The 27,922-nt window shown below is 52.2% G+C and overlaps 11 protein-coding genes across 13 annotated transcripts; 7 read left to right on the forward strand and 4 right to left on the reverse strand.

Annotated features, from left to right (window-relative positions):
• Window positions 1-811: 811 nt before the first annotated feature.
• Window positions 812-2,626, forward strand: AAFC00_004626 (uncharacterized protein; the record flags this gene model as incomplete). The annotated part of the gene is made up of 1 exon (XM_069344299.1): window positions 812-2,626. The coding sequence occupies one exon, from the start codon at window positions 812-814 to the stop codon at window positions 2,624-2,626; it is 1,815 nt and encodes a 604-aa protein (XP_069196717.1).
• Window positions 2,627-3,713: 1,087 nt separating this feature from the next.
• Window positions 3,714-5,537, reverse strand: AAFC00_004627 (uncharacterized protein; the record flags this gene model as incomplete). The annotated part of the gene is made up of 1 exon (XM_069344300.1): window positions 3,714-5,537. One exon carries the CDS (start codon window positions 5,535-5,537, stop codon window positions 3,714-3,716), a length of 1,824 nt encoding a protein of 607 aa, XP_069196718.1.
• An 841-nt stretch (window positions 5,538-6,378) lies between these two features.
• Window positions 6,379-8,841, reverse strand: AAFC00_004628 (uncharacterized protein; the record flags this gene model as incomplete). Its single annotated transcript, XM_069344301.1, has 1 exon — window positions 6,379-8,841. One exon carries the CDS (start codon window positions 8,839-8,841, stop codon window positions 6,379-6,381), a length of 2,463 nt encoding a protein of 820 aa, XP_069196719.1.
• A 6,186-nt stretch (window positions 8,842-15,027) lies between these two features.
• AAFC00_004629 (uncharacterized protein) lies at window positions 15,028-15,528 on the forward strand (the record flags this gene model as incomplete). The annotated part of the gene is made up of 2 exons (XM_069344303.1): window positions 15,028-15,115; window positions 15,191-15,528. 2 exons carry the CDS (start codon window positions 15,028-15,030, stop codon window positions 15,526-15,528), a joined length of 426 nt encoding a protein of 141 aa, XP_069196720.1.
• A 606-nt stretch (window positions 15,529-16,134) lies between these two features.
• On the forward strand, window positions 16,135-17,037 carry AAFC00_004630 (uncharacterized protein; the record flags this gene model as incomplete). Its single annotated transcript, XM_069344304.1, has 1 exon — window positions 16,135-17,037. The coding sequence occupies one exon, from the start codon at window positions 16,135-16,137 to the stop codon at window positions 17,035-17,037; it is 903 nt and encodes a 300-aa protein (XP_069196721.1).
• Window positions 17,038-17,609: 572 nt separating this feature from the next.
• Window positions 17,610-18,263, forward strand: AAFC00_004631 (uncharacterized protein; the record flags this gene model as incomplete). The annotated part of the gene is made up of 1 exon (XM_069344305.1): window positions 17,610-18,263. One exon carries the CDS (start codon window positions 17,610-17,612, stop codon window positions 18,261-18,263), a length of 654 nt encoding a protein of 217 aa, XP_069196722.1.
• A 611-nt stretch (window positions 18,264-18,874) lies between these two features.
• On the forward strand, window positions 18,875-19,819 carry AAFC00_004632 (uncharacterized protein; the record flags this gene model as incomplete). Its single annotated transcript, XM_069344306.1, has 1 exon — window positions 18,875-19,819. One exon carries the CDS (start codon window positions 18,875-18,877, stop codon window positions 19,817-19,819), a length of 945 nt encoding a protein of 314 aa, XP_069196723.1.
• Window positions 19,820-20,061: 242 nt separating this feature from the next.
• Window positions 20,062-21,135, reverse strand: AAFC00_004633 (uncharacterized protein; the record flags this gene model as incomplete). Of its 2 annotated transcripts, none has more annotated exons than XM_069344307.1 (2): window positions 20,062-20,917; window positions 20,972-21,135. In XM_069344307.1, the coding sequence occupies 2 exons, from the start codon at window positions 21,133-21,135 to the stop codon at window positions 20,062-20,064; spliced, it is 1,020 nt and encodes a 339-aa protein (XP_069196724.1). The 2 variants fall into 2 exon arrangements, with proteins under 2 accessions (XP_069196724.1, XP_069196725.1); XM_069348181.1 differs by having other exon boundaries at window positions 20,972-21,132.
• Window positions 21,136-21,540: 405 nt separating this feature from the next.
• AAFC00_004634 (uncharacterized protein) lies at window positions 21,541-22,887 on the forward strand (the record flags this gene model as incomplete). 2 transcript variants are annotated; one of them, XM_069344309.1, is made up of 2 exons in its annotated part: window positions 21,541-22,280; window positions 22,335-22,887. In XM_069344309.1, the coding sequence occupies 2 exons, from the start codon at window positions 21,541-21,543 to the stop codon at window positions 22,885-22,887; spliced, it is 1,293 nt and encodes a 430-aa protein (XP_069196726.1). The 2 variants fall into 2 exon arrangements, with proteins under 2 accessions (XP_069196726.1, XP_069196727.1); XM_069344308.1 differs by having other exon boundaries at window positions 21,637-22,280.
• Window positions 22,888-23,114: 227 nt separating this feature from the next.
• AAFC00_004635 (uncharacterized protein) lies at window positions 23,115-23,821 on the forward strand (the record flags this gene model as incomplete). Its single annotated transcript, XM_069344310.1, has 2 exons — window positions 23,115-23,332; window positions 23,383-23,821. The coding sequence occupies 2 exons, from the start codon at window positions 23,115-23,117 to the stop codon at window positions 23,819-23,821; spliced, it is 657 nt and encodes a 218-aa protein (XP_069196728.1).
• A 1,401-nt stretch (window positions 23,822-25,222) lies between these two features.
• Window positions 25,223-27,507, reverse strand: AAFC00_004636 (uncharacterized protein; the record flags this gene model as incomplete). Its single annotated transcript, XM_069344311.1, has 2 exons — window positions 25,223-27,163; window positions 27,229-27,507. The coding sequence occupies 2 exons, from the start codon at window positions 27,505-27,507 to the stop codon at window positions 25,223-25,225; spliced, it is 2,220 nt and encodes a 739-aa protein (XP_069196729.1).
• Between the last annotated feature and the right edge of the window lie 415 nt (window positions 27,508-27,922).

Here is a 27,922-nt window from a genome sequence, read left to right on the forward strand (position 1 = left end):
AAATCGAGGGCTACCAAGGCAATCTACTAAAGCACAGCCTGGCTTGGAACCATTGGTTGATTGGACTAAGGCTTAGGTGATGCATTTGTGCAGTCTGCAGCTACAGTAAAACATTGGACCATGGCGGGCACGTCTCTCATCTGTGCGTCCTAATATCGGTGCGCTGATGCGTCAATCACTTCTTGTGGGCCACACAAATAGACGGATATCACTATAAATCGTCCAAGAGGCTGACTCAAGTCGGGACCGTGATCAGTATAAGGTAAAGTGTTTCTTTCCTTTCCACCACGATCATGTTCCACCTTTCTTTCTGATAGAGGCGCACCGTCCAACCGCTATTTCTCTCGTCAGTGCAGTGGACAAGTACTAGTGTGGCTAGTCTACGCTACGCCCTGTCGCTGTACTGCACAAACGGCGATCACAGGATTGCTATACAAGCACCTCGCTTCCAGCAATTGGGCATTTGTCCTTGTACATATCACTAGCACAGTAGTTCCAGCGGTCCGACGCGCTCCCACAACGTGCAGACTGCAGACGAGGCCACGCTGTCCTGTCTATTGCCTTATAAACTTCCGTTATACCTTGAGCACTCGTCCCAGTACTGAGACTTTTTTTTGAGCGTTGTTATCACCGTGAAACGACAACGGCGATAGAACACGATACCGGCCTACATTTACCCTGTCTTGTCTATATGACAAGCTGACGCGAGAAACATCCTCTACCCGGTATTGTCTCTCTGTCTTTCAATCGCCATCTTTTGCAAAAGGTACGGCTGGAGCGAGAGGGTTCGACGGCCTCTTGAGCGTCTGCCATGGACGACCAGGGCCCTCCACCTCCACCGCCGCCGCCGCATGGTGCGAATCCCAAGACTGCTAGATCAGGCCTTCCTGATGGCAATTATGATATCTTCATCATTCCCCCACATAGCGCGGGGTCGGGCTTCCTATATCTGCCCTCGCTTGCCGTCCAGCAGAACTCGTTCCTGGCCGGCGTCGCTTGTACCCTGCTCGCCATCGGCATATGGATCGCCATCATACCAGCAGTGAAGCAATGGTTAACAGCGATTGCAGCCAGTGGGGGTGCCGGTGTTGCCTTACTCGTGATAGGTGTCGCTGTGGCAGCCTGGGCCTTTGGCAAGACCCAAGGCGAGAACTCGAGCGGCAGTAGGAAAGAGCCTCCACCGAGCAATGGGAGCAGTCGTGGCACTCCAGATCCATCATCACACGATTATCAAGACTCGTCATATAGACCGCCTCCGTCGACAGGACCCGGACCTGGAGTGCCTCCTCCACGTCCACAATCCCATTGGGCGCCCCCACCACCTCCACCTCCACAACCTCCTCGTGACGCCGAGCCCGACCCATTCTATCGAGAGACACCGGGGTGGGATGCGCCTCCGTTTTCGTCTCCACCTCCTCCGCCACGACAGCGTCCGGCCCCTCAACAAGGCCCTCCTCCTCCACAGCCGCCTCCACCACAGGCGACGCCTCAACCTCCTCCGCCACAACCTCCACCACAACAAGCAGCACCACAGCCTCCTCCTCCACAACCGGCGCCGCCCCCGCCTCCTCCTCCTGAGCCGCAATCTCCTAAGCCAGATGCCAAAGCAACCTCGGCCGCCTGGGAGAAGGCCCGAGAGGAGACACGCAAGCGAGAGGAGGCTAAGAAACGCGCCGAAGAACTACGGAAGTTGCGAGAAGAGAACCAGAAAAGAAAGGAGGAAGCAGAGAGGCTGGCAAAGGCTGCAGCAGAAAAGATAAGATGGGAACAGCAAAGACAGCGTGAAAAAGAGACCAGGGAGCGCGAGGCGCGAGAAAGGCTGGCTCAAGAGAAGCTCGAACAGGAACGACAGCAACGTGAGAAAGACAAGCGCGAGCAAGAGACACGGGAAAGGATCGAGAAGCGCAAACAGGAGCTGGAAAAGGCGGCAAGGGAGAAACTCGCCGCAGAAGCGAAAGCAAAAGCTGCTGCCACCGAAGCTTCTGACACGGCGTCGTCGTTCACTTCGCCGAGACAGACATACGTACGACCCACAGCGCAGAGTTATGCAAGCACAAGAACCAGTCAAGAGAAGTCCAGAGGTCGGCCGAGCACACTTGCCTCGTCTGTCTCGTCCTACACAGAATCTTCATACGCCCCTTCCGTGTCCACAGCGCGTACCAGTCCACCCCCTCTGTATCGCTCTCGCGCGCCTTACAAGACCTCCGATCCAGACAAAGTGGTCATCAAAGGCGTGTATCTCTACAACAGTCTGACATCAAAACCCACCAGCCAACTAGTCTGCAACGACAACGGTGTCAGCGACGGCCTGATCCTGCGTCTGACAACCGAAGGACTGTTCATCGACGACGACGTCCGCGACGTCCCGCAACGAGAGTGGGACGTCAAAGCCTGGGGGATCCAGCTCATCGAGGCAGGCGAGATGAAGCCCTACCAAGTCCTCCGCGTGACGAACCGAGACACAGAGGGCAAACGATACGTCTTTGTACTACCGTCCGACCAAGGCAGCAAGGTCGACGTCGGCCTCGCCCGTCTGAAAAAGGGAAGCCAAGTCCGCTCGCTCAAGACGAAAGCCTTTTCCCTTTCAGACATGAAGAAACTGCTAGGAGAGCTCGGATACGCCTGATGAACGATTCCCCTGACGAATTCCTCTTTCTGCTCTCAGTTCCTTTCGCTCCCGGCGTGGCGACCACGTAAAGACAGTTTCTCCATCATCCAGCACTTTCTCTGCCCTATCTCCGGATCACAGGACCAGATAGACTTCTTTTGCTCCAGACAAGACGACAACGGGTTCACCGTAAGAATAGTGTTTTTCTCTTCTTGTTTCTGCTCCTTTCTTTGAAATCGTAAATACGGTAGCAAAGGGGAGAACGGCGCAGCGCATCAAAGCATCAGCGACAGCATAAGCCAGCAACTCGGCGTTTTGTTGTCTTTGTTGTTTCTTTTCAGAATATGCACATATGGATGCTTTTAGCGATCCTCTCGCATCAAAATATGACAGAGTGAGCGATAGAGGATCCATGTTGATTTTTTTCGAATCTTTCTTTCTCTCGTTAGCAAAGCATGCAAGCAAGCAAGCATATCAGCCATTTACCTGTTTGAGTTTCTTTCTTTTCGTTTTGTTTTCTTCTTCGCTCGTTGGATTAAGAACATACGCCGTTTATACCCCCTGTTTCCCGCTAGACGATTACTTTTTCTTAGTCAATGATTCTTTCTTGAAGCTAGGAAATGACAAGCACGTTGAGATGTATCAGTGGAAGCGTTCGAACTTACTGTGAATACCTCGGCATGTTTTGTCCCTTTATAGTTCTCTTTGCACGCACGAAGTGAAATGATATGGAAAACATTCACTTTCCCCTTTTTCAGTCATTATAGCGAGAATATCAAATGTATGAATGAACGAATGTACCCCCTCTATTCTCCTTGGAGAAAAAGGAGGCTTTTCATGTGTGTGTCTTCTCTTGGTCTCTGGGCTGTGTGCAGCCAATGGACAGAGAGCCACAAGCTATAATGAGTGCTAATGGAGGAGAAGCAAAGAGGAGGAGAGGAGAGGAGAAAGGAAAAGAACGAATACCCCACTCGAGAGAAGGTAAAAGACAAGAACCAGCACCCCTGTTACACCGACAAGAAGAAACACGACGCGACAACCAGCGCTACCCGTACGACATAATAGCAGAGTACAACAAAGATCGAGATAAGAAAAAAGGAACAAGCTAAAAGGTCTCCCCAACACGCATCTTGACAGAGCCCGACACAGTCTGAAGATTCGCTTTGCTCCCACCATTCCCCTTTTGTGCAACGATTCTGTGGCTGCCGGGTCGTCGAGTATCGCTAATGACGCGAATGTCCTTGCCCACGACGCTCAGACTGCCTGAGATAGAATTGCCGTCGATTGTACCTTCCCACTGTTCTGGGTAGACGAGGTTGAGACTCGAGGATATGGATTTGTGTACGCTGTTCAGTCGTGTCATGGGGAGTCCGCTGTGGCGGAGCGGAGAGAGCATGTTGACCGTTGTGGTGCCGGATTTGGTCTCTGTGCGCAAGCCACTGAAAGAGGAGGTGTCTGGTGCGTAGGGCAAGATGTCTACGTTGATGGTGCCGGAGACGGTCTCGAATATGGAGGACTGGCCTAGGATGTAGCTTCCTGACAGGCTGCCCGATTTTGTACTTGCTCGCGTGTGGTAGTCACGCTCGGGGATATCGTATGCATCGCCTGAGGTTGGGAAGCGCACATTTACCGTGCCGGAGATGGTTGACGCTAAGAATTCTGCCGGTGCAGGTAATCTAGGGTCAGCTTCCTCGGGTTCGACATCAATGTCAATGTCGCCGGACCGTGTGGTGACAGAGAGGACGTCCTGTAAAGCGTACGTCCCCGTCACTGATCCCGATATAACATCTATGACTGTGTTACGGCTGGCCCAGTACGCGATCGAAACATCACCAGCAATAGTAGTGAATTCTGTGCTGTTGTGTATTTGCAGTCCTCCCTTCTTGCTGAAAAGACCAGCGTCTACCTGCAGGTTCAAGTGCTCAGTTGCGACCTCCAGGTCCTGAAGTTTGACTCCTTCGTGGATAGCCAAGGTTATCTCCACTGAAAGGCAAGGCTTTCGGCTCCAGCTTGACTTCATCAACGTGGGCGTCTCGAATGATATACCATTTCTTGTCGCTCTCACTTTGATGTCTTTCAAATGGGAATCCTTACTTGTTGTGAATAGGACATCTACCGCCATCTGGACCTTCTGGCTTTCGGGTGCAGGGGTAATCTTCAAAAGACCATCGATGTCTCGGAACGTATCATGATAGTCCTCCATGAGCTCAAGCAAGGAGAAGCTGTCGATGTTATCGAATTCAAAGTGAGGACGGAGACCATCGTAGGTCTGGAAACCGCACTCCCAATAATGCGGCGAGGTCCACCAGGTACCGTTATTTGGTAAATCTGGTACAGGAGTAGTGCCATTGCCGCCGTCTCCGTGCTTGCCTGGCTTGTAATGGCTGTCTTTGACGGTCATGTTGACAGTGACAGTTATCAGAACGATAGTTAGGATCAGGATGGCCAACTTTAATGTCCGCCTGGACCGGGACCGCTTCCTCTTTTGCTTGCCCATATGTCCATGCTCCACGTCGCCTCCTGCTCTATCTGCTCCTCCACTCATGCTGTAAGGTGCTTGCTGGTTCGAGAAGACATTTCCACTCGAGGCTCTGCTCGCAGCCACGTCGGCATATGCGGGTGGTGGTGGACCAGCGTCAAGCAACGGAGTCGACTCATGCACCCAAGACGAGCCTGATTGTGAAGCTGGCATTGGTGGCGGAGGTGCTTGATGCTGCCGTGCTCGAGAGTCGTTATTCGTTGCACCTTGCCTTTCCATTTTTGCCTCCCTTTCTTTTCTGTCTTTGGGATCATCAGGCTGACGAGGGGCGTCCGCCTCGCCATTCAAAGACCCTTCATGCTCGTCGTAGATCGAATCCCAGTCTGTATCTGAATCCTCCTCCTGCTGCTGCTGCTGCTGCTGCTGCTGTTGCTGTTGTCGTCGGGCCATCACTTCTGGGCCGTCGCAGCCCGTTTATGATATGTACAGACCTACAAGTCTTTTATTTGAGAACAACTGGGTTACAATGTTTCTTATACAATTTACAGATCAAGCGAGACGGCGTACATGAATGAGAATACTGTACATGTCTAGCAATTTGATCAGGAGCGTGCGAGCAGTCGACTCAGGGCAAGTCATTGATTACTGTAAGACAGACCGGGCTGAGTGCTGCAACCCCTCTCCCACGAAGGTTGGAGCGCTTGAGATAACTGGATTCACATCGCGATTGGTTAGTGCAGCGGCTGATTACAAGTATTGAGGTTTGCGGCTATTCTGCATACGGAAGCTGGCTGTTTGGAAGGATGCATCCGCAGGTTGTCTCTTCGTAATTATTCGTCGCTTGTAAGAGATAGCGACAGGGTCTTGGCACTCAACACGACCGGATTCCAGAACAACGCACATATACCACCTCGTCAGCAGAACGAGCAGCGCTTCGGCGAGTAAAAGCATTTTCACCAAGTCAGTTGCATCTCTCGCTGGAGCAGTAGGACATAGGAGATCAAATACATCATAACGGGATACTATAAGACTATTTAGTGGTACACTTTCCGAGCATCCAAGAGTCTTCCGCGTGCCACATCTATTCATCGCGCAAGACCAGATAGTCTTGCGCACACTGTAACCTTCTATGAGATCCAGATGTTAAGTTAAACCCCCACCCAGCCCAGTACACAGAAAGGTATACCCAATTCACGAGTCCTTGGAGTCTCGCCGTGACGCCTTCTGAAGGGTAAAGGAAATTCAAGCAGGATCATGTACCTTACTAGTTGCAAGAGACAACCTCCTCATATCATAGGACATCGAATATGCTCCTCGTGATAGGGCTGACGCCTCTTTGTGGCGGACTTCGAGGATCACCAGCTTCGGGGACCGAGAGGTTGTTTTTGGGTTCGTCGGTGATTAGCGCGAATGGATTTTGTGTAAACTCATACGCTCGCGGCGACGAAAGCGCTGCTTCGACCTCGGCAGCTTCTGCGTTGTGATGATCGGATTTTTGACCTAACTCTACCTCAAGTCGTGACTGCATGTCCTGAAGCTCGCGTTGTTCTTGTAAACTAGGTGCGCTGAGCTTGGGCCGGAGCTGTGGCCTTATAGGGAGACTTCTTTGCCCATCCACGTGCGCTTGCTGGTCAGGACTCAGCGATGGTTGCAGAGGGCGTACACGATGCGGCTGCGTGGGGCCATGCTGAATCGCCGGACCCATTCCAAGACTACCGAGCAATGCATCCCGGTCCCAAGGTGAGTGAGGAAAGTCAGATGCCGTAGGAGACAGGAGACCAAAGGTGTCAGCCGAGTCAACTTCCTTCGGTGGTTGCAGAGGGGTCATCGCAAACTCAAAAGATCTGGGGGAGCCCATGGGAGATATATGGCGACCAGAATCATGTCGCGTATGGCTGTCCAAATTCAGAGACCTAGGTCTGTCCTTGGGTGTCTTTGCAATCACGGGAGAAGAAGAATGTGGATCTTCGATGACCTTGACGACAGGGACAATGTGACCAGCAGGGTCAACGTATGCTGCATCTTGGCTCTGCAGCTTTCCGGATATGCTATCCTCGTGGTTCGGCCACTTGATTCCAGACGGGGCAGACGAAGGCCCTGCGCCAACCGCTAAATCGCCGCTCACCACGAGCGTGGAGGCGGTCCTGTCTTGAGCAGGGAGCGGAGCAGTCATCGGTGGCGAAGATCCATCATCGTCGGCATGCGGACCTGGCAACCCCCATTGGTTTTGAGGTATTGACGGGGAAATTGGACTGAGACCGCGTGAACGTGCCAGGCGTGCCATTGGCCGCAATAGTGCGGAGCGGAACTCCTGGAGCTGCATGATCAGGTTCATATTCGGTCCTATCCACTTGCTCTTCCGCTTCACTGTGTCATATGCTTCTTGCACACTCATGTTTGGGTTTTTGTAGATCACATAAGCAACTACAAGCGTCGCTGATCTACTGACACCGCATTGACAGTGTATCAAGACACGCTTCTTGTCCTTGATTCTTTCGTCAATGACCTTTACCAGTCGCAAAGTATCTGGTACGATATCTGTGTTATGCTCCCAAGGTATGTGAATGTATTCAGGAAGTTGCTTGCTGTTTTGCCATGGATCACCAAGAGCAAGTGCCGGAGTTGAAGGGGAAGCTTTGGGGGTTGTCGGAGAACTCTCGATGACAGGACTTAGCGCATCGTGCTGTGCGTCAGGCTTTGAAACAGTCACTTGTGACCGACGAGGTGCATATTGGATACCGCCGCCGCCATCCAGTCGGATTTCCGGTTCAGGCTCCACGGCCTTGTGTGCTTCAAAGGGGTTCCTGACTTCGCTGGCGACATTGATCACAACGTCGTAATAGGACGCTTGCTCAGCCGTGGGCTCCAAGTACAAGTCGAGTCGGGGTCCATAGACGCATATGGGTCCATCAGGATATGCAGCTGGCTTTTCCTCCTTGGACAGAGGAACATCAAAGTTGGGCTCGGAATCGTCACTTTTGAGGTCAGCAACAGCACTAAGCTGCTGCGCCGGCGGACTTCGTGTATCGATGATTGCGTCTGCTGTTTCCAATAGCCTCGAGCTATGCAGCGGTAAAGATGGAGAAGATTGGAAATGTCGTAGCATGTTCGGACGGGAAAATGCAGGAGTTGCGGGGACCGCTATCCGCACGTTCTGCGGCAGTGCCTGAGAACTTGCCGGTGTTAGGATTGTCAAACCCAGGTTTGTAGGTCGACGTTTGGGGGGGCTAGGAGGTTTCGAGAAGGACATTGATGCTAGGTTCATGTTTGAATTGTCTTCCGACATGGATCTCATGGGCAATCCGGTAGAGGCAGCTTGGCCAGCATGCAATGATCCCGAAGTGTTGACTGCTAGATTCTTAAGATTCCTCGGGCGCCTACCGGGCGTGGTGGGTCGCTGATCAGGTATCAGGGCAGGCTGAAGAGTCCTCTCATTGCCGGATGTGCTTGGTCTTGTGCGAAGTGTTGTATAAGAGGAAGGAAATGGTTTCCCCAATGGGGACTCAGGCGAGGAACCGGGCGACATTTCAGTCGCGCTAGAATCGTCTACAGTAGAAGCGGTAGTGGTAGGGGACGAGTTCGCCGAGTCAGAAGCTGATGTGGAAACACTTTCGTGGTAGTGGTGGTTGTGAGCGTGGTGATGGTGAAAGGTCTCGATATGTGTTTTCCAGGCTGTCTGCTTGTCTGCAGCATAGCCTCGTCCAATTAGATGGAAATGTTGATTAGGCTCGTCTGAGCCGTCTGCGCCGGGCATGGCAATGCAGCGACGAAGCCTTCTCCTTTCTTTACTACGGTTGGTAGTGTCAATCTGAGACGGCGCCTTAGCAATCCGGTTAGATGGTCGCCTTAGTGTTGGTGGTCAAGTTTGGAAAGAAACTATGTAAAATGTTAGTCGGGCGAGGCATGGCGAAACTCTACAGCAACGATGTTGCTGAGATGCGGACCTTGAGACAGGGAACACATGAGGACGAGACCCCGAGTTGTGGGTTCGTTATTTAAAGAGTGGACCGATGAGAGATGAGATTGTTTTCTCAGGGCAGGACTTACATAGAACATGTGTTGCCTTCTCCGGGAAGGGCGTCAGGAAATTTGATTGGCACAAATGAAAATATGCAAAAGGACGATGGTGTCTAAAGGAAGGTGGTGTCGCCAGCGATGTTGTCAAAGACGAATGAGAAAGGAGGGTCGCATGCGAGCAAGAGCGCTATAACGGCATCGCTGGACAAAGGGTATCTATCTTGTTGGAGAATTATGGGCAGGCGGTGCGCAGCAGTGGAAGGGGTCGAAGTCGCGAAAGAGAAGTGACAGTCGACAAGTGTGTATAGCGCTTCCAGGCGACAAGGTATGGGTTGTGGACAAGATGCAAGTATGGTTGGTCGACTATGGTGCGTTAGCCTGGCGCTTCGAGTGGAAAATGGTCCAATCAGAAAAGCAATCGGACGACCAATTTCTGGTGACCTGGGGGATTGACAGATTCAAAGATAGAGTCCAATCAAATGCATATGTGGGACGGGGTGACGCATGCGATAGGGTGTGCAAGAGGAATATTTAGGGAAACTCACGGTCGCAATGCGCCCGAGTTGCAAATGGCATGCAGCGAGGAACAAGTAGAGTGCGGCGCGATGTGAAGTCGAGAACCGCCGTTACTGATGTCGTGTTACCGCGCTTTTCTCCCTCCCGGTTCACGCTGAACGAGGCGCAATAAAAGGACAACGGTCGCAGCTTCAATGGTGGAAACACTGGGAATCCAGTATGCGAAAACGAAAGCGCTCTGGACAGTCCAAAACTACCGCGCGAGGTCTGATCACTCGCGCCTATCCTCGATGCGACGTAGATTGTGCTGCGGGGAATTGTGTTCGAATCAATTCCTGCGAAGAGTCTAGTATCGTTGCAAAACAGGGTAGTTTGCGGATCCTGTTTGTCGAGACGAGTGGAAGAGGGTGTGCGCTTCAAGATGCGGTGTCGTGGCTGATGCTGACCCACACGATTGCTGTTGCACACAGAGGTGGAATGCGCAATGCACTGCAGTGACAGGTGGACAACGTTGAGTCTTTGTCAGCGTCGCCTTGTGTTGCTATGCGATGCTGCAATCGTCGTGTGAACGAACAAAGAGGGCAGCGCTATGTCCAGGATGGGGAAGCCAGTGCCGAATGGGCAGCGAGATATGCTGGACGCGATGGCCACAGCAAGACAAAGAGAGCGGATGGGCAATAGAGTCGCGACGAGAGAAGTGTGTTTCTTGCAATAGCTAACCTGTCAGCACCCGACAACGATGCACTCAGTCACTGCTTGCTGCGAGAACGTCGATAGGTACTGGAGGACGAATGCAGCTGGGCGATCAGAAGCGAACGGTTTCACATTCTCCCTCATCTATAAATAAATTGATTCACTTGGCAATGCACGGCTTGCTTTCCTCGCTTACCATGAACGGCTGGGAGGAGAAGCAGGGCAACTGCAGGTGTGAGACACGTCGACGCGGCTGCCCGCAGATGACGGTCAGCGCTATCTCCCTGTGTTAACATGTAGATGCTGTTCCTCATACTCTGGAAACCCAGCGCCGCATACAAACAGCAGCATCTTCAAGTCTTGTCTCCGAGTCTCTACAGTCCCGCTGACGATTGCATGTGCACTTATATGGATCTATAGCTGGTGCAGTGTTGGACAAGCTCATATGGTAGGTGCTCACTGGAGACTACCACTAGAGTGACACCGTATTGCTATTACACCTGTAATATCTTTAGGCTCTCTCCGCCGAGTAATCGACAGCTACGTCAATACCCTGGTATATCGAAGGACATGGAAACAACGGGGAGAGAGATCTTTGCTGCTCGGTGGATATGTCTGGCTCACCGCGACCTTCCATCCAACGCAGGCCTGCCTCCAGCCTACTTCCGTTAACTTTCAGAGGTGGAGAAAGCTCACAAGGGTCGCCAAAAGCACTTCTAATTTTAAACTGCCTGCTTACGAGCGCACGACGGTGTAAGCGTTTTGAGAACGTTCCGCATTTATGCAGCTGTGCCTGCCAAGGCCTAGGAACATGAACATATCTGACCACTGCACGCAAGGTTGCCTGAAGGTATGGAAGGTAAGCAAGGCATGATACAAGCATGACGTCCAGGCCACCACAAGGCAAATTGTGATACAGCAGCAATATATTCGACTCAAGTCTCCGTGATGATTGGCGATACGCGAGGAAAAGCCAAATAAAAGTCTCAGAGCTCGTGGCAAAGTAGCTGTAATGATTCCGGACACAGTGCAGTATAATACCATTGGAGTACAGTAATTCGATTACACTCCAAGGTCAAGAAGCACTCTGCAACCACTTCAATTTCGCCGAAGCGAAAGTGGTCCGAAAATCATTCCTATTCAAGAGCATCGTGCAAGTGCTCTTATGTCTAGTGGATCTGGTTGCCCCTTCAATCGAGTCTCAGCCAGCGGTCTTGCCTATATGTCCAAAACAGTAGCGCGCCGCCCATCTACTTCATGCTTCAGCGTATCCCACGATCCACAAGCGAGAGAGTCAAGCAAACCGGTCGTAAGTGGATGCTCGTGTGCCCATGATCTTCGCGCACAACCGAAGAAGCGATTTTCGAAAGGGAGCCATGGACGGATTCGGTTGCTGCACATACACCAGGATGAGTTGGGTACTATGGTACACCGGTGAGGTAAGGGAAGTCAGGGTGTGTTTTCCACAATGCCAAGAGTTGCGCTGGCGGATTGTATTTGTACGTAAAGGCAGAGTAGAGGGTATCCTTGCCATACTAAAATGTGCTGTTCATTGACCCTGAGAGTAGCGGAGGGCCGCACTAGATTCCTTTACCTTCTTGCTCCGCACCGTACCTTGCCTTACCTTGCATTACCCTACTTGACCTTTACCCTTACTCTTACTTCACGCTTCCCGCCACTTTGTAGAGAGAGAGCTGCACGCCTGCTGTACTCAAATCCTCACCCACCTTTTGCAGCAACATCCACCTGCCACAAACATCACATCACTTCCAAAGCAGAGCACGGTTATTACATCCAATTGCCCTTGTTCAAGCCCGTTTTGTTACTTCTGAAGCGTTTGTTGCGTGTTTGAACACAACGAGCACGTTTGATTCACCCACCGCCGTTTCGTGTTCCCCTTGATTCTTCGCGAGCGCCTTCCGTCCTGCGCGCCAGTAACCATTTGTATCAATAGTACGTAGCATTCTTCGCTACCTGCATTTCTCACACAGTCGTCGGCCCAATGCAATTTGGTAGAAGCCCAACGACGACTACACTGAAACCCCGCGTATAATTTCTGTACTTTTCTTACTTTCTTTCTTTCATCATCGCCGTTGCTGGCGGATGCTGCACGCAATGCCCCTGCAAAATGGGGGCGAAGGACGACTCAGGCTTGAAACCAACCAGGACTTTCGGAGCGACATGCAGGACGACGCAGAAGATCCGGCAAGCTCGCAACACAATCTGCGACGGAACCGTGGCCACGGAGAAGACCTGTTCTTGAGTCTAGCACTGACGGAAGCTGACCTCGCTGGTAAGCCCAGAAGTTCTGTCCCCCTTGTCGCCGTGCCTGCCATCTCATTTTACACTTAGGCGGCAATAACAATCCCCTCACCAGCACCGTCAACAAGCGCCAGTCCCTACCAGCCAGGTCCAACTACAACTATCGCCTTCCGACCGATGATCGTCCACGCTCGAGTGGTGGCGCAGTCGGCGCATCGCAGGATCAGTCCTTTCCAACTCTAGACTCTGCGGCCAAACTACGACCCCGCCACAACACGCTTCAGAATGTCAGAGAAAGAGACATCCCATGGCCCGACCACGGAAGAGGCACCACGCCGACCCCTTCTCGATACGCCTCCACCTCTTCGCGGACCCCAACCTACCTGTCCGGCCATTCCCCTGTACCGTCACACGATCGCGCACCACGCGACTGGCCGAGATCCCCTGAGCTTTACCACTTTGGCCGCAGAAGAGCACCCTCGAGCACCTTCTCTGACGCCAATTCCCGTCGTCAAACCCGTATGAGTGGCTATGATATACTCAAAGGCCCCGGAGGCACCCCGCGCGACCAAGATGCCACAATGCTCACACCAAATACACCCATCGGACAACGACGGTCTGACCCGGAGACCGAGTCGATCGGGTCTGCAACAGCACCATCCACTGTCTGGGACGAGTTGGATGACCTCAAGTCACGGATCAGAAACCTCGAGATCACGGGCAAGGCACCCTCGACGTCCGGAGCCGCTATGGCTCAACAGTCAAATGAACGTCCTCGCACTGCTACCACAGCTCCTACCACTATTTCATCATCTCCCCAGCACGTTCGGCAGACAAGCACCGTTCCTTCAGATGTGACTGTAGGGGGGCCAGCTGCCGCCAACATACACCCTTTGCTACACAGTGCTCTACTTAAGGCGAAGCCACTGCTGAGCCCTCCTCTGTATCGGTCTCTCGAGGCGACAGCGGCAGATGCGCTTGCTCTCGCGGCGATGACGGGGAGCTCTGGCCCTCACGGGACAGCTTACTCTGCAGCTTCCATCATTAGTGGCGTGAATGTCTCTGAGAGGCACTTTCGGAGGAAAGCCGACAGTATGTGTCGTAACCTGACCGATCTGTGCATTGCGCTTTGTGAGGGCAAATCCGATCTTTTGAGTCCGACCGCCAAATCAACGTCAACTGTCACACGCTCGTTTGGAGAGACTCCTCCGTCACGGTATGCACGTAGGCCGAGCGACGAAACAGAAGACTCTACACTGCGATTAAGCCCCAATCGAAGCTTCTCTAGAGTGGACAGCAGAAGAAGTAGTTTGTTGGGCTTGGGCCTTAACAGTGGGTCCACTCCTCGTGAGATGCCCGAACAATCGCCCATCCAAGATTCTTCACCTAGTCAAAATCACGTCGATTATGCTGCGAGATACCGACCGGCTTCGAACATGCGTGCACGAACTTCTCGATTTGACGAACAGCAAGATGATCCGACCATCAGAGCGCCTTCGAGAGCCATGACCGAGGTCGGACAATTGAGACCCAGACGAAGCGATGGCATGCAACCTCGGTCCCCTGGGCTACGTGAAGCTCTGGCCGCGCAACGCAATTCTGGTATACCCGAGGAGAAAGTCGCAGATTATTCGGGCTCGTCTTCGTCGGACACCCAACAGGACAGAACTCGAGGCTTTATGGAGAGACACGGTCCGGCCGCTAGCGAAGCTGGCACCCTGCCTCCTAGCAAACGACGCAGAAGAATCACGAGTCTCGAGCAATATTCTTCATCACCTATAACAGCAAGTCCAAGACTGAGCGGTACACCACTGAGGACAACAAGCCTATCTAGGAGGCGGAACTTGATTCACAACTAAGCATGTGCGTTTTGGGGGGGAGAGAGGGAACGAAAGGTGTTTCTTCGGTGTCAATTATTCCATCTACGTACATACGACCGGTGAACCGGGTTCATGACTCACGACAGTAAGGGAATGAGGGTTACCAAAAGAGATACATGAGATACAAGACTGCAAAATGACTTGTCCCGTCATGTTATGACCGTTGTTCCCTATTTCCATGTTTTTTTTTTCGCCCGCGGCAGTGCCTTTGTGCCAGATTGGTTTTTATACCAAGAGCCGCACCCACTTTCCCAGGCTCTTGTGACCCAGTAGATTCATGTGTTGGGGAGCAAGTGAAATAAACCTGGTCTGTGACGCCAATATTTAATCCCTGTACATTGATCGGCAGTATACGTCACTCCGCAGCTATTTTGCGCGTGAAGCTGGCAGTACAGAGGTACCGCGTCCCAGCCAGATTCCTGATAACAAACCACGAGGTAGAGTACCTCATGTATCGTAGGTAGTCAGTAGATTATCCAGCCTTTTTCTCCATTGCTTCTATCTATTCTTCATAAACTTCGTAGTTTTCCAAATCCTGTCTTTGAAACATAATATCAAAACACACAGTCATCATGGAGTGGTCAAAGAAGCAATACAACTCGCAATACGACAAGTGGGTGCCCTGGGCAGAAGACATGTATCTGTACTACTTCAGCAAAGGTAAGCATAATCACCTCCCAAACACCTTCGTTCGAGCAACAAGCAGCCTTCATAGCAGACTAACACCCCAACTAGATAACAAAGCCTCCTACGCAACCAAAGGCGAGCTGAACAAGACCAAAATAACCGGCAACGAGCAAGTCGACAACCTGCAAGACGGCGTGAACAACCTCGTCGGCGGGCAGGTGGGCCAGGGTGGCCTGCTACAGCCCGTGGGCGACGCTGCATCAAAAGAAGGTGTCAACCGCGCTGAACGCGGCGGCAAGGATGACAAGGGCACTTTTGGCGGTCCGGCGGCGAGCTATACCGATAGTGCTGTCGGGGGTGCGTCTGCTGGGGCTGGAAAGGTCGCCGAGGGAGCCAAGGGTGCTGGAGGGTATTTGGGTGGGCTTTGGGGAGGAGGTAAGAAGTAGATGATGGGTTTTGTTGTTATGATGGACTTGGGAGGAGAGGGGGGCTGTCTAAGGTATTTGGCGATATGACTTTATGACTTTTCTCATGCGGACATGGGGTTTTCTTACAGTTGTAATTACGATGGGTAAACTCATCACTTTTCTCAAACGTTCAAGATCTATCACACACTCGTTCAAACTTCAAGTAGATAGGCCTCTAATCACAAGTAGCTGTCAAGGCATGAGTACAACAAAATGCGGGAGGTGCTTTGATGACGTCAAAGCCCGCTACGCGTGCTACGGCTAGACCCCGCGGTCCTAGATCTATCTTGTTTACATGCATCGCGAAAATTAGGGCACACAGGGAAGCATAGAATAGGCAGCGCTACCTTGCTGTACAATGCCTCGAAAAGGCGTCGATCTACATCGACCCGAGTGACGTATATCTTCTAGTGCAGCAAGATCAAGGGAAGTTGCAGACGTGATCTGAGCGTCACTGCGGGCATCGCCAATCTGTCCGACACGGCTTGTGCACTTTTTGAATATATGTGAAAACGATCTAGACTGTCTGACTTATGGCAAACGTGCCCTCTTCTTCTCGTGTCAGATACTCAGACAATACACATGATGGTTCATCTTGACAAACCCGGCTTAGATACAGGCGTATTCAGGACTGAAGAAGTCCGGCCTAGAGACAAACCATGTAGATCGACTTCGAGAAAGGTTGCCTTTTTTCCTGGGCAGTATAAAAAGCCTCCAAAAGTTGTGGCCGGTTTCCGTTCCCTCGATCTGTCGCACGAAGGACCTGCCTCCGCGAATTTGATCGTAGACGATGTGTCCGAGGATTCATTCAATATAGGATTCAGGACGCGTGTGAAATCCACTCTATATTCCGCGAGCGCAAGTTGGATCGAGCACAAGTCATCAGCTCGAGATTGCTTGTCTGGTCGATTCGACACCAAAGAATTGAGATCAGAAGATAGCAAAGAAGATCCGAACCCGAGAAAGGGGGACAGGGAATTTGCAAAGGAGATCCGCTTCAAGCGACCATTCCAGGATGAGTGCAAAGTTGTCTGCTGGCTGAGCCGCATCAACATGGTAGGAGGCGAGTCGAACTTCCGTATCCGCGCGTACGCGACGAAGGTCAGTCCCGAGGGCTTCACGGCTCACATTGATACATGGTCGGACAGTGTCCTGAACGGCGCTGCCATGTGCTGGATTGCATTTCCCAAGAACAAGCCTCATGTCCAGAGTGGCAGTTTCAATACCAGCGAGGTTCGATCTTGGTCTAATCCAAAACCAAATAACAGCGCTCGAGTTGGGTTCGATGAGGACGCGTTCGAGCCTGGAAAGTCTCCCACAGTCTTGGTGGCATTGAACATGCTAGATATGGCTGGAAATTCCGATCTGAGGATTCGTGTCGATACCGAGAAAGTCACTGATCGAGGCTTTACGTGGCACCTGGACACTTGGGACGATAGCACACTTTACTCTGCTGGCGCGAGCTGGATTGCTCTAGGATTCGCGTAGATGTATATCGGCTTGGGTCCTGCAGGCTTTGCGGAACACTGTAACAGCAGTCTGATTATCGAAAAGGAGGAAGAGGTTTTGTCTACGTGCGATGCGTATAGACCGTTGTTCTAGCAGTTAAAGGTGTATCTTTTGAGGCCATGCTGAATCACAAGAAGTCGCGCCTTGACAAGGTCAACAAGCTAGTGCGGTCGCTCCTTCCTAAGATGTTCACGCGAACCACCTTAGGCTTGGGACTACTTCCATTTCGACTACCCGCAGGTGGAATGGTCCGGAAGGCTGTTGAAAGACATCTGGCCCATGAGCAAGCGTGATGATCGTTCTCTTGATCCCACTTCACTTCAGTGCACACACTGACTACATCAAAGCTCACTCGGTCATCATGAGACTTTCATCACTCATTCACTGAGAATGGGCTCCACCTGTTACAATCGTCTATCCTTCGCCAGTCTCTCTGCTGCGATTACATACACATCTGCTGCTCCTTGAAGTCGATTCGTTAGGCTATTGCACCAAGCTTCCATCATCAGCCGTGCTATCGAGACAACTACCAATCTCGTCACGATACCACAATGTCTCTTTCCGCGTTGCATCCTTGGGTCCAGGCTAGCAGACAAGACCAGGGAGATAGTGAGCTCGTCACCCACCTGTCGAATGCCAACGTCAAGTGTAACAAACGAAAGCATTCAGCCAGTCTGGAAACTTCTCTAATCGCCATGGGCATAAACCCATCGAACCACATTGGCTCCGTTACCAAGGAGGTACGCTTCAGCGACAAAGTCAAGATTTACGAGACATCAAAAGCAGCAACAGCCGTACAATCACATGTCAGCTTCAGCGATGACATTGTAGAAATCGGCACGGCCAACTGTGAGATCGAGTCATCGACGGCAAGCCCTGCGATCAAGAAGCAGGTCCGCTTCAGTTGTTTGAAACATCCACGACAGCCCCTGTCACACGGTCTCAAACTTCTCCAGATACTCAAACGACGCAATGGAAGCCAGTTTTCAGAGTCAACAACAACAGCTCAGAAGAGAGTAAAGTTCGGAGCGTTGAAGAGCCGAAAGTTCCAGCATTCAGAGCTGGCGGTCGGTCCTCGTGATGGTGAACAGGACGAAGCAGAGACGAGGCAGGTGTTCAAGCGTGAATGGTCGAAGCGAAGAGCATCACTTGCCCTGACTTGGAACGGGGTGGGATTGGAGGGAGAGGGTAGCAGTATCGACTGATAGGGGTTTTGAGCTGTTGATGCTGTTGGCTAGGGCATGAGTGAGTTTCCAATGAGCATATCTTGTAGAGTCGAGGTCATTGTGGACAAGTCGCCAGGAGCTTGTTATATGATGCTACAGATAAAGAGTTCACTTGTCGACTCATTCTCCAAGTACGTTTCTCTGGAAAACCAAATGGAGTTCGAAATCTGGCGATCTTTTGGTTAAGCAATAGTGTTTCCTCTTTTTGTGTTTGTACAGTGTATGCTATGGGGGTATCGTCAATAATGGACAGGTATAGATTCACGCGGAGATAATGTCGGCGATAAGTCCGTGTTTATATAATTCATCTACAATGCTACGTTCCACGGGCTTCCATTTGGACGCACAAAGTAAGGCAAGGTGGTGCGACACGACAGCCGCGATAGAGTGATCGAGGAGGAGTTGCCCAATTCATATAGACAACAGTTGACGCATCTCCAATGCTCCCATTCTGACCACTACATCGATCCTCACCTCCGATGATCGCCCCTAATCACCCAATGCTCCTGGACGACGACCACAACCCCCGACCCTGATACCAATGCCACAACGACCTTCAGCAACAGCAGTAGCAGCAGTACCATAAAGAAATGGCACACATAGCCGAGACCCTCAAAGAAGAAGGCAACGCCCTCTTCCGATCCGGCGACTACTCCGGGGCGGAAACAAAATACACGGCAGCGATAACGCGGCACCCGCGCAACCCCTTACTCTTCACGAACCGGGCGTTCGCGCGCCTCAAGCTCCAGAAATGGGACGGCGTAGTCGACGACTGCCTGAAATCGCTAGAAATCACCGGAACCACCACGACGAGCAGCGCCGGCGAAAAAGGCGGCAACGGCGGCGGGTTCAATTTCAAAGCATGGTACTACCTCGCCGAAGCGCAGTTGGCGCTGCACCACCCGAACGAGGCTCTGGCGTCTGCGCTGCGCGCCTACGCACAGCTCATGCATCCGCCGCGGGGCGCGGCGAGCGAGGCGGCGGCTGCGAAGGCCGCGTCGTCGGCCAATCTCTCTGCCGTGTCGGCCTTTGTGCTCACGTGCAAGAAGGCCAAGTTCGCGGCGCGCGAGAGAGAGAGGATGTTGCGGCGCGGAGATATACTGGCTGAGCTGGAGGAGGCGCTGGAGCAGCGGAAGCGCGGCGCGCTGAGCGAGATCGAGGAGCGGTTGCGCGAAGGGGGCATGGGGGTCGTCGAGGCCGCTGAGCAGCGCCAGGAGACGCTTGATGCGGCGCAGAAGAAGATTGAGGAGTTGCGCTCTGTGTTCGCTGTTGCGGACCCGAAGAATCATCAGCCGCGCGAGGTCCCCGATCATCTGGTTGATGCTATCACGTTTGAGATCATGCATGACCCGGTCGTGACGAAGACGGGGCATTCGTACGAGAGGGCGACGCTGCTGGAGCATTTGAAGAGGAGTCCGACGGATCCGTTGACGAGGGAGAGGCTCACTGTCAATGATTTGAGACCGAATATTGCGCTGAGGCATACGCTGGAGGAGTTCTGGAAGACGGCTGGGAATTGGGCGATCGAGTGGTGAGGGGGGCTCGCAGTTTGCGTGGTTGGGGCTGTAAGAGGAGGAGGAGGAAGGGAGAGTTGTCCCAGAGACAGAAGGAGAGATATACCCGGATTCATGCATGGTTGAGGTCGTGGTTTTTGATTATTTGTACATATACATATCGAAGCTATCTAATCATGACTTGGCTCTGCTCCCCCGACGCTTCAAGGAGCGCCTTTTCCCGCCTGCATACATTACATTGAATCATAACACGGTGTCTCTGCTCATACACTCATCTTCATTGCGATGCTCTTATGCGGTTCGTAGCCCAGGACCTTGAACTCATCGACCTTCCACCCGTCAATATCCACTTCTCCTTCCTTCTCGATGACCAGCTCAGGAAAAGGGCGTGGCGCACGCTCCAACTGAATCTTGAGCGCATCGATGTGATCGAGATAGACATGCGCGTCGCCCATGGTATGCGTGAGCGTGCCAGGAGTCAAGTCGGCGACGCGGGCCAACATGTGAGTCAACAGAGCGTACGATGCAATGTTGAAAGGGACGCCCAGACCCATGTCGCAACTGCGCTGGTAGAGGATGGTGTGCAGGACACCCTTCTTGGACCCATCAGGGCGGACGATGGCGTTCTTGGGGAAGGAAACGTAGAACTGGGCGAACATGTGGCATGGCGGCAGAGCCATCTTGTTGAGATCTGCCGGGTTCCAGGCGCTCAGGATGATGCGTCTGTCGTAGGGGTTTTCCTTCAACTTGCGCACAACTTCCGCCAGTTGATCGACGCCCTGCCCGGTGTAATCTGTCTTCGCATCGACGTACTCGGCGCCAAAGTGACGCCACTGGAAGCCGTAGACGGGACCCAGATCCCCCTCTTCTCTGTGTGACAGACCGACCGAGTCGAGGTACTCGCGGGAGCCGTTGCCGTCCCAGATCTTGATTCCCTGCTCGGTCAAGGGTGTCGAGGTTGTGGTGCCGGCGACGAACCACAGTAGCTCGGCGATGACGGCACGCAGGAAGACGCGTTTCGTGGTCAGCAGTGGTAGTATCAATCTGCCCGTGTCGTGGTCGAAGAGGGAGAACTTGAGTTGGGCAGGGGCGAAGATGGATTGCGTTCCAGTGCCGGTTCTGTACGAGGGTCGGGTCAGCAGAGACGGCTGGATATCTTGCACACCATCTCACCTGTCCGGTCTATGCTCTCCGTTGTCTAGAATGTCGCGGATGAGGTTCAGATATTGGTATTCTTCGTGTTCCGTGTTACTAGGCGATGGCGGGGCCTTTTGCTGTGATGGACTTGTTTCCGTGCCGGCCGGTGTGGCATTTTCGACTGCAGCAGGAGCCATCATGAATTCGCAGTATTATCACGAGGATGCAGCGGTATGGTACTATGATTGCTTGTAAAGGTAGTCAATAATACGACAGATGAGGGAGGTATTATGCGTGTTCCAAGTCGCGTAGAATAATAAATGGCGAACGCGTCGAAGTGTAGTCTTGGCGTGGACCCTGGATCTACCACGACATATCACTTTAGCCCGATCAAGACAAGCGCCGGAAGTGATGCGGTGCGGCTCAGTACGAACCTGGAAGGTACAAGAACAAAGATACAAGGTCCGGAGCATGTGAGTGTCACAGTGTGCAGGCGAAAGCAGACTCGGGCTTCGCTTCATCAGTTCACAACCAACTCATCCAGCCTCTTCCTGCCTCATCGAGCCTCCGACAATCCGACAGGAGCGGCAGTATCACTCGTCACCATGGCTGGCTTCAACCCGAGCATGCGAGACTATGCCTTGGACATGACCTTTGGCATTGCCTCAATAGGCGTCGCCGTTTTCTTCTACGGCAGATTGATGAGCTACATCGAGGAGAGCCAATACTCCAACACCGAGTCACGCTCCACCGCCCAGCAAAAGGCCACGGCTGCCTACAACCGCTTGTTCACCGTCTTCAACAGCAGCAACTCCGCCGACGCCGATGGAGACGACGACAACGACGACAACGACCAAGATGACGCCGACAAGAGTGCAAAGGCAAGACTGAGCTCCTTGGCTCTGAACTCTTACGAGCAGAGTGTTGCCATGGACGTTGTCGCTCCCTCGGAAATCCCCTTGTCTTTCGATGACATAGGCGGCCTGGACGACATCATCGAGGAACTCCGAGAGTCTGTCATTTATCCTCTGACCATGCCGCATCTCTACGCCGGAAACAGCTCTCTGCTGTCTGCACCCTCAGGTGTGCTCTTGTACGGTCCTCCGGGCTGCGGAAAGACGATGCTCGCCAAAGCTCTTGCCCACGAGAGCGGCGCATGTTTTATCAACCTTCACATTTCCACTCTTACCGAGAAGTGGTACGGTGACAGCAACAAACTTGTCAGCGCCGTCTTCACTCTGGCGAGGAAGTTGCAGCCTACCATCGTCTTCATCGATGAAGTCGATGCCGTGCTGAGCCAGAGAAGAAGCGGAGAGCACGAGGCTTCCGGCATGGTCAAGGCCGAGTATGTCTTTTTTGAAATCTACTTGCACACCACATACTGACACCTTCATCGCAGGTTCATGACCCACTGGGACGGTCTCACCTCTGCAGACTCCACTGGCGAACCGCAACGCATTTGCATTCTCGGCGCCACAAACAGGATGCAGGACATTGACGAGGCCATTCTTCGACGCATGCCCAAGAAGTTCCCCGTTCGCTTGCCCGACGCCTCGCAGCGCCGCTCCATCTTCGCTCTGACTCTCCGCGACACCAAACTCGATTCAAACCCCGCAAGGTTCGACCTGGACATGCTTGTCAAGCTCAGCGCTGGCATGTCCGGAAGCGACATCAAGGAGGCTTGCAGGGATGCTGCCATGGTTCCAGTCAGAGAGTCGATCCGGAGCGCACGGGCTCAAGGCATCGCCATGAACCGAGTAAAGCCGGAACAAGTGCGCGGTCTCCAGACCGATGATTTCTTTGGCAGAAGAGGAGGCGTGCCACAATTACAGAGAGCGCCCGACGTTGACGAATGGGAAGAGGAGAGGGACACCACCACCAGCGACACTCAGTCGGACACGACAGAAGAAGTCCATGATTTTGAGGACGCTCAACAGAGCACGAGGCTATGATTGTTTTCGGTATTGAATGCTTTTCGTCGGCGCGCAGGATACCCCATAGATCGCCCATGACCAGACATGACTTTTTGATTTGAGTTGGAGCTATCTACTCCGCCATCTTTCTCGTTGCGATCGATTACCTCACAATACATACAGATCCATTTGCCCTTCGGGCAACGGCGAATGATAAAAGGTCGACTACAACTGCTACTCTTGACTGTTGATGATCACTAAAGAAGATGCCGAACATTACGCTGTACTTTCTACAGGCTTCACGGAGCATTCGCACGGCTTGGCAGCTCGAGGAGTTGAACTTGGACTACAAAGTGGAGTTCGCCGACCGAGAAGGCAACAAGGCACCGCAGCATTTCAAGACCAGCTCGGGCGACACCCTGGGCAAGTTTCCAGTGCTCAAGGACGATGATCTGACCGTGGCCGAGAGTGGTGCAATCGCAGAGTATGTTCCAACCACTTTTATGTATCAGCAAATAGACTGAAGGACGTCAGGTACTTGTGCGACCACTACGACCCCGACCACCGTCTTCTGCCCACAGACAACGTCCAGCGCGCAGCGACGCAGAGATGGGTGCACGCCGCCGAGGGGACATTCGGCCTGCACGGTCTCGCAGTGCTGTATGCGCGTTGGTCTGGCAGCGACCATCCCGACGCCGTCAAGGCCATCACTGACGGCCTGAGCGTCAACGTCGGCAAAGATCTGGATTTCCTGGAAAGTGAGTTGGCCAAGGGCGACGGGCGGTTTCTCGTCGGAGATCATGTGACGATTGCAGACTGCATGATGCTGTTCAGCGTGCAGTTCATTCTCGCCAGGGATTTGGGTGTTAATGGACGGAAATGGGACAAGGTCGACGAGTGGATCAGGAAATGTGAGGCTACTGAGAGTTATCAGACGGCGGTCAGGAATACGGGGCATACTCTCGACCCGTAGACATCTCTCTCTCTCACCTGTCCATATCTCACGAGCATCCGGCTCGAAACAGACCAGAATCCGAGCCTATCAAGTCAAGGTGCCGAGTCGTCATATTGCACCACGATCATCCACTCCCGTGAACAGAAGCGCCGCCTAGGCATCAACTACTGAGAAGTACACCATATCGAGTCGCACGTAAAAGCGGGTTCCTGTGATACCCGCTGCGCCTAATAATCCCCAGCTACGCTCAACTACAGCGACATGCTATACTCATGCTATACAAACACAACCACCATTTAAAGCACGATACAGTACAGAACAGTACACGCACAGCCTGCATCAAGAGTACACCTTGCAGGCACTACACGTAGACCTTCCCGTACCGGCAGGTAAAAAAATTCCGCTAGACATACAGTGCTATCGAGAAGGATGAAGATACAGTGGCCCCCGCCCTCTCCCATTCCTCCTCTGATTTCAAACTATATTATAAAGCCAGGTAATTGAGATAACAAGAAACAAGGTCGGTTAGCTCAGTTGGTTAGAGCGTGGTGCTAATAGCTTCTGCTACTAAGGCACGCCAAGGTCGCGGGTTCGACCCCCGTACTGACCATCAAGTTCTCCTTTAGCGTTCTTCTTTTTGCCTATCTTGCCTTCTCTTTTTCCTTATCTTGTCCTTCTTTCTCATATATATATATACGTATGTTTATTCTTTCACTTTATGGTACTGTTTTACTCTGGTTCTCTATGATTAAGCAAAGAGTGCTTCAGATGTACTCCGTATTGGTTCTTTTGTGGTTGGGCTTGATGGCTTGCTTACTTAGACAAGGGTCAGGCTTCGCATTTGGAGCGGACGGCTAGAGGGCGACCCTGTCTTTTTTCGCCCAAGGGGCTCACTCATTTTACGTTATTCTTGTACTCGACGATGGGGCGTTTTACTTTTGTAATTACTTCGGAGTAATCATGTCTATTATGTGTTCATGTTCTGTGTCTCATGCTGGTCAAATAGTGGTGTGAGGTGCATGAATCTGTTTGTTCTGTTATTCTCGCGTTAGGCTACGTGTTGTCATGTGTGGCACGCGTGATCATAGTTGACTTGGTACAGCAAAAGTGGTATATGGCCAAGGGATTACTGAATGACACATTCCAATAAGCGCTCTTACACGATGCGTAGATACACTTAGGGGAAAAGAGCGAAAACGATGATGCAGTTCAATGCGGTCCGTCATCGTCACTCACTCAACAGTGAGTGATGCGCCATATGTCATTCCATCTTATTGTTATACTCACAAGAAAATGATACCAGTAGACAATAAATACATGTGCGATATCCGGAATGCCCAGACGATCGGCATGACAATATCAATACCATTCAAAGTCGCACTCGAACAACACTGCTACATCGACTGCTCGATATCATCATCATCTACCACCGCGCCCCCCTTGACCACGACCACCAAAAGCCCCGAGCGGGGAGCTGTCGAGTCGTTGATCGAACCCACCAGCCCGCGATGCACCACTGCTATCAAATCCCGAGACACTGTCGAAGGCAATAGGCGACAGAACAGGACTGACGGCAATCTTGGGCCTGCTCTTGAACACACTGGCGTACTCGGCGTCTTCGGAGAAAAGATTGGCATTCGGCGTTGTTTCTTCCCTGTTGCTCATCGACGGTATGACCACACTGTCTGCTACATCTGTGTTTGGCGGCTCCACGTGGTACGATATCGACCTCGACTTGCGAGGTGTTTCGAATTGATTCACCGGAAACGAAGGACTGGATCGCTCGGTTCGTGACCGGCGTAGTGTTGTGGTCTCCGAGAAAAAAGCTGATGTTGTTGAGTTGAGCGTTTCTAGTGTCCGGTCGGCTAAGGATATAGACCGGTCGAAACTGGAGGAGATTGGGGTCGGTTTCGCTGGTTCTTTTGCGTCGAAACGAGGAATTAAAGTTGCGGGAAGCAGGCTTGCACTTGCTCTATGACTCAGAGACATGGATTCCAGTGCTCTCTCGGCTAGGGTGAGATTGGTCGACCGTCCGGAAGTGCTTGAGGCGAGATCAGTGTATCGTGCTGAATGTTCGTCGTCATCATTACCTCTCTGGTCCAGGTTGGCGTTGACCTCGGCTGGGGATGCCATGGTCGTTGATGGTACATCAGCGGTTTCGAGATCTGGCAGGGACACATCCCCATCCATAGCGGTGTCGCTGAGGTGCCCTGCACTCCCATATGCAGAGTCTTGCTTATCACCATCGATTGCTCGGCCGAAGCTCTTGAGCGGAGAAAACAAGTCGAGTTTGCCTTGTTCAGGGTCAAGCCCAAGGTTCCGTCTCTGACCCGGCCGATCGAAACGAATAGGTGCCTGGAACTTGGGATTATGCGAGGGCTGAGCAAAATCCCTTCCGTTCTGTGGACGCTTCGCTCCTCTCAACATTTTTCGACCTTGCCTTCTGGCTTTAGTGATGCTTGAGATTTCGCGCTTCATGTCATCCAAAATACCACCATACGCTGGGTTGTGATGGCTGCTTGTCGACTTTAGGGGAACATCATCAGATTGATCCAGCTGGAGTCCACCATGTCTCGTCAATATGTCTTGCTTGGCCTTCTCGATGGCGCTGGGTGCAAGTTGTGTCGGAGGCTCGGCATCTGAAGTGGGAGTAGTAGAGTCTTTCATTTCCCGGTTGCGGTTGTTCCACATTTTCAGTCGGATATCTTGCTCCGTCGCAATCAGTTCCATTCTTTCGAGAAGAGTTTTCTCAGTTGCATTTGTCGGGAGCCTGCCAGTGTGATGGAAGAACGTCACCACGTCATCGTATGTACCGATGGAGTGCTTATCGACAGGACTTAGCACAAAGGCGCGCAGTAGTTGTTCACTTGCCTCTACAAATGCCGTTTGATCATTCACTCCCTCTGGCAGCAAGCTCTGAGATGCCTTGATTTGCTCGCGGCGATGCTGCACATCACGCCGCTCATCTTTCATAGCACGATGAAATGACCCAAGCAGCTTCTTAGTCTCTGCTCGACGACGTAGTGCACCAGATAAAGAAGTCCGATGGGCCAGAGTCAGAGGCAATAAAGTGACAGAGTCGGCTGGGCTGATACTGTCGGCCAGTCCGAGTCTTTGTGCAACAGGGAGCACACGAGAGGAGTGAGCTGCTTGCATTTTCTTTCGAAGAGCCAAGGCAGAAAACATGAGGAGGAGCTCCTCAAATCGGTCGCCTTTACATTCGTCAAGCATGGTCTTTCGCACCACAGCCTCCCTACCAAGGACACCAGTTTTCTTCAAATCGTTGAAGCAACGAAGCAATGCAGCTCGAAGATTGATCGACTGCAGTGGCTCCAAGGGGGGAAAGAATGGTTGTAATTTCTGAACACAATATAAGAACAGGAGCCACCGACGCAGCTATGGTATTGACGCTTATGCAGACTTACCTCCTTTGTCATTGCTGGATCCATGATCTGGAACAAGCGAAACAGAATCCATTCAACGCACGCAATGCGCTTCTTCTGGTTCTGCGCCGCATCTTTGGTATCGAATGTCTTCACTGTAACATCTGGCCAATCCGGACGCTTGTCCAAGTTCAGGAGACGGACATTGGAGAGGAACAGAGCAACAGTGCTAGGGGTAGGAAAAGGTCTCGTTTGGATCGGCTTTGTGAGGCGATGAAGAGATGCTAGTTCTGATGCAGCAGTGGACAATTGAGAAGCCATACTATTCTGCGCCTAGTAGACCTCATTCGGTAGATCCTGCAGTTTCACCGAGTATACATGCATACACAGAGTTCGAAGGCGGGCAGTGGGGCAGGTTGACATTACGTCTGTATGCGATGTGTAAACAGTGAAACCCTGTATAGGCTTTAGGTATTATTATGATACCGTGGAGAAGATCAACACGCGGATGGACCACAGCAAATGAACGCTAGACTTGGTGCAAGCTCAGTACAGTGAACGAACTGAAGGCGGAGGCGGATCGTCTACGACAGGCTCATCAGGCGACATCTACTTACGGAAGCACTGATTCCAGAGTGAGCACAAAGTTGCCGGCCACTAACTATATGCTTACTTTATCCTTACTTAAAACAGTCACTCTCGACAGGGGCAGCTATCAGAGTGATTAAAGACTGTA

The sequence above is a fragment of the Neodothiora populina genome (genome assembly GCF_041146345.1).
Source record: "Neodothiora populina strain CPC 39397 chromosome Unknown canker_contig_3, whole genome shotgun sequence".
NCBI lineage: Eukaryota > Fungi > Ascomycota > Dothideomycetes > Dothideales > Dothioraceae > Neodothiora > Neodothiora populina.